The 5,051-nt window shown below is 46.0% G+C and overlaps 1 protein-coding gene across 5 annotated transcripts in view; it reads left to right on the plus strand.

Annotated features, from left to right (window-relative positions):
• The window catches only part of LDHA (lactate dehydrogenase A), a 15,670-nt gene that overhangs the window by 5,610 nt on the left and 5,009 nt on the right, over nucleotides 1-5,051 (plus strand). For 2 of the 5 annotated variants that reach the window (XM_005883332.2, XM_014530889.1), the window contains 2 exons: nucleotides 1,928-2,077; nucleotides 4,304-4,421. In XM_005883332.2, the coding sequence (XP_005883394.1) occupies nucleotides 1,952-2,077; nucleotides 4,304-4,421 (244 nt within the window). In that variant the 5' untranslated portion in view covers nucleotides 1,928-1,951. Of the gene's footprint in view, nucleotides 1-287; nucleotides 300-914; nucleotides 1,094-1,558; nucleotides 1,700-1,927; nucleotides 2,078-4,303; nucleotides 4,422-5,051 lie in introns of those variants that run through there. The other 3 variants (XM_014530888.1, XM_005883333.2, XM_005883331.2) reach the window with 3 other exon arrangements.

A 5,051-nucleotide genomic window follows, 5' to 3' on the forward strand; every position in this document is an offset into this window, starting at 1 on the left:
TCCTGCGGTCCCACTCCCTGGGGGTGTAGGCGCTGTTTTCCAGAAGCATAGTGGGGAGCCCTGGGCGGTGGCCCCCGCCCGGCGTGGGCGCGGAGCCCGCCGCACTCAGCTTCTGCTCTCAGGGCGCACTATGGCATCGGGCCTGGCTGGGGAACGCAGGAAGTGGCCGCACCTAACCTGGGGTGGAAAGTCCAGGGGGATGCAGGACAAGGAGCTGACGGGTCTGACGGGTGGGGTGGACCTCTGGGCTGGAACTCGGCAAAGGACCCCATGGAGCCAAAAAAGCCTCAGCAGCCTGGGTGGGTTCCTGGAAGCCGGAAAGCCGCTGAGTCGGATTTTAACCCGGGGACTCTGGGGAAGCGGGCTCCCTGGGAGTGGCCGCCGCCTGTAGATTACAGAGCGCTCTCTGCGCCACTTGCATTTATTTATTAAGCAGCGACTGAGGTAGCTATGCTAAGCCCTGTGCATCAGCTCTCCGCGGTTCACACGGTCTATGGAGAGGAGAATCATCCCGAACCGTTCCTTCTGGCAAATGGGGAATCCTAAAGCGGGGAGAGGGTTGGGGCGTCTCTAAGGTCACGGCAGGTGGCAGAGTTGGGGAGCACACTCTATCTCTGCAGAGCTGCACTCCCACACGTGTCCCCACATTGGAGGAAGCGCTGGAGCCCAGAGCTTAGGTTTTGGTGAAGCCAGGAGGTCTCTGGAGGGAGAACTGCTCCCTCCCCCCTGCTGGGCTGCAGGAGCCTACAAGGCTGTCCAGAAATAGCAGAGATTTGTAAGGAGAGACCCGATCCCAACCTGGCGACCCCGGCTGCTTGCCTGTAAGCCCTCTTGGATATTTGCCCGTTGGAACGCTGTCAAAACTAGATCCAGCGAATGCAGTGCCGGGTTAGATGAACAGAGTCCAATGTGTGTTCCCTCCCAGGCTCTGGAAATCCAGGGTTCCACCAAGTATCAAGCCTAGGACTCCAGGCCTCAGGCCTCTGAAGCTATTTCTGCACTTCCTGGACGACAAAAAGTTTCCTTATCCCGGGCCTCACTCCTTTGCAACAAGGATCGCTGCCGAAGCCACACCAGTCACCTCCCCTCCAGGGTTGGTTAGCAGCCCCTGGAATTGCGATTTAGAGCCTGGCTCTGGCCGGGCGCCAGGCCCAGGAGGCTGCCAGCCGGGCTTCACGTGGCTCCGGTCTGCTTCGGATTTCTAGCTAAGTCTAAAGTCTGACTCCGAGCTTGCGCCCTCTGACCCTCGGGGCGGGAGAGTTTCTCATTTTTTCCGCACGGGCGGGGCCAGCGCCCACCTCTCTACAGTCTGCTCGCGGCCTCTCCCAGCTCTGAAATGCGCAAGCGCTTCAGGTGGCGGGGGAGGGGCGGGCTGCTCATCTTCCGGGTCTGGGTGTTACTACCCTACCCGAGGGCGCCTGGGGACCGCGCAGTCCATCCGATCTCCCCTTGGGGAAGGGGGGGGCGGTGAGTGAGCGCGCATGAGCAGAGCTCCCTGCCCGCCTCGCTGCCCCAGGGTTGGGTAGCGAGGCAGTTAAGCAGTTAATGGTACTTTTTGCGCGTACCTCTGAAGTGAACGGCTCTTGGTGATCTTGTTTGAGGAAAGGCCGGCCCAGCTTGGGGTTAAGAGAGCAAGATGGGTGAACACTCAGGAGGATATACTTACACTCAGACGTCAATATTAATTTTACATGCGAAGGTGAGGTTTTTCCACACCAAGTTCCTAGCCAGACCAGACCAGACCCTGGCTTTAGTTAGGCCTTTTCACCTCTCCTTTGGCTGTCTTTAGGTTTGTCCTCTTCCCCCTTTTTAGTCGTTCCTTGTGATTTCTAGTGGCAGGTACCCCAAAAGGAAATGAAATAAGCTTTTCCCGAACACCTTTTGGTTAAGAAGTGTGCAATGACAGTTCATGTTTCCCCCGCAATAGGTTCCTTTTGGTTCCAAGTCCAAAATGGCAACACTCAAGGATCAGCTGATCGTGAATCTTCTTAAGGAAGAACAGAGCCCCCAGAATAAGATTACCGTCGTTGGGGTTGGTGCTGTTGGCATGGCTTGTGCCATCAGTATCTTAATGAAGGTAAGTGAGAGTCCATCACTCTGGAAGGCAAGGATAACTTGACCCCACCCACTCCTCCACTCCCTAATAATTGCGTGATCACATTGTATATGCAAATATTGAGGTTCCTGCACTCATTCAAAGAACTTTATGTGAAATAAACTTTTGAAATATGCTATGCCAAAAGGATATCAGAACAAAACAAAAAATCAAGGTTATTAGACTGGCAACACAGTTTCTTAAATTCACTCTGCTGTATTAACATGCACGAATCGCCTACAAATGAGAGTCCCTTTAAACAAGCTAAAATTATTTTAAAGTAATTTTTGAAGGGAAATAATATATACTATGGTAAAATGAAAATCACACTGAATGTGGGAAATCTATTTTCATTTTATATTTTGTCAGTAAAGAGGATAGATGTTTTTATTTTTTTAATATTTTAATTTTATTAAAAACTTTTAAAAAATTTTTTAAATTTTGTTTTTGACTGTGGGAAATCTTAAAGTCTTGCTCCCATGCAAGTCACCATTGGCCCTCTACTTGGATAGCAATTTTAGTATTAATTTGGAAGCTAAAGTTTAATTAGAAGAAAAAAATTTGTGAATGAATAAAAAGCACTTTTTACTGTAGTCAAGCCTGGTTTATATAAAACCAAAATTGAGTCAACTTATGATATTAAGATATTTTAAGTTCAGATTTGGAGTTCTTAATAATAGAGTGATTGAGTGGAGGGCACACAGTGCAATATACAGATCATGTATCATAGAAATATACACTTGAACCCTTTATGATCTTATTAACCAAATAGAGGCCCAGTGCATGAATTTGTGCACCAGTGGGGGCCCGAGGCCTGGCCTGGAGGATTGGGCCGAAATTGGCTCTCTGACATCCCCCGAGGGGTCCCAGATTGCGAGAGGGTGCAGGCCAGGCCGAGGGACCCCACTGGTGCACTATCGGGGCCAGGGAGGGACAGCGAGAGGGCTCCAGGGTGTGTCTGGCCCATCTCGCTCAGTCCCGATCTGCTGGACTCCAGTGCAAGCTAACCTACGAGTCGACTGTCTGCCCCCTGGTGGTCAGTGCACTTCATAGTGAGCATTTGAGTGACCTTAGCATATCATTAGCATATTGCACTTGGATTGGTTGAACGGATGACTGGACACTTAGCATATTAGGGTTTTATTATATGGGATGTGACCTCAATGAATTTAATATAAATAAATAAATGAAATTATGAATTCTGGGTTCTAAACAGAAAAGGATTGAAGTGAGAAGGGATTGAAAGCAGAAATGAGCTATGCAGATGTTGCAGAGCAACGTACTTGCTCAATCTGTGTTCTTAGGAAAGGCCACAAAAGTATTCCAACTCCACCACTGAATCAGAAATTGATGCCACCTGTTTTTCCTACTTTTTCAGTGATGCCCTCTAATTCAGGTGTGGGTAAGAGTAACTGCCAGACCACTCATTACACTGTAGATGATTTGGGGGTAGATCTGCAGCTCAGATAGTACAACCTCTTTGGTTATGACAGTCCATATCTCATTTGTATTAAAACTATTGTTGGTGCTCCTGGTCAGATGCATCTAAGGACTTTTATATGTTGAACTGAACGGATATTTTTCACTAATAATTTAGAATGCACAAATCTATGTATATAAAGTTGTTATAGCTCTTTAATATGTGGAAACATAACCAGGGAATGATCCAGACTTTTTAATTCTAAGTCTTTTTTAAAAAATATATTTTTATTGATTTCAGAGAGGAAGGGAGAGGGAGAGAAATAGAAACATCAATGATGAGAATCATTGATCTCCTGCCTCTTGTATGCCCCCCACTGGGGATTGAGCCCACAACCTGGGCATGTGCCCTTGACCAGAATTGAACCCAGGACTCTTCAGTCTGCAGGCCAACGCTCTATCCACTGTGCCAAACCAGCTAGGGCTAATTCTAAGTCTTAATACTGGTCATTATCACCTATTTAATAAATAACAACCTAAAATCAATATGTGAAACTGAATTTGAAAGAATACCTCAATCAGTTTTACGTAATTGAACATTACACTGCCAATCCAGTGTTCTGTTTTAACATGGGGGCCTGCTCCTATGCCAGAAATATGGAAATTTTGCAGGCCCATCTAAAAATTTGGAAGTAGCAAGTTTGATTTTTGTTGTTGTTGAAAATGTTTTATTTTTGAGGTGTTACCTTTGGAAGCAATTTTGATTTAACGAAAATTTTTGTGTTTTAGGACTTGGCAGATGAACTTGCTCTTGTTGATGTCATGGAAGACAAATTAAAGGGAGAAATGATGGATCTCCAACATGGCAGCCTTTTCCTTAGAACACCAAAAACTGTCTCTGGCAAAGGTTAATTTCAACACATTTATATTGTAGTCCATGCTAGACTTAATTGTTTATCAGGCTTAAAATCCTAGCTCTTCAAACACTTTTTTATGCAGGATAAGAGAGCCTTTGAACAATTTTGCATCAGTACCTACTGATACCGAAGTTTCAGTTTATTTATTTTCCATATTTCCTTTTGCACACTAACATAATAATAGTATCTGTTTTGACACTTGAAAATCATTGACAACTTACCTGATAGGTATCTTCATTATCTTCATCCCTCGCTTAACCATCCTGTGCCATAGGGATCTAGAAGCAAGATGTACTTGGCAAGTGTAAAGCTGCCTCTGCTTTTCTAAAAAGAAGGCCTGTTCCTGGGCTGATATGACCACAATTAAGTATTTAAGTAGAAGCAGGAGTGTGGAAGAGTATGAGCATTGAGCTCAGGTGGCCAAAAACTTGGCAATGTATCTCATTTGATATGAGAATCTATTAAGTTTTATTCCTTCCTGCTCCCCCCAGTTGTAGTTATATAAAGTTACAATGTGACTAAAACAAAAAGGGGGCATTAATGTACTCTTCATCCATGTAAGTGGCCACAGTGATAAAACTCCAAAAACTAAAGGAGAGAAGTCTGGGGGGGGGGGGGGA

Source organism: Myotis brandtii, unplaced genomic scaffold (assembly GCF_000412655.1).
Source record: "Myotis brandtii unplaced genomic scaffold, ASM41265v1 scaffold782, whole genome shotgun sequence".
Classification (NCBI taxonomy): domain Eukaryota; kingdom Metazoa; phylum Chordata; class Mammalia; order Chiroptera; family Vespertilionidae; genus Myotis; species Myotis brandtii.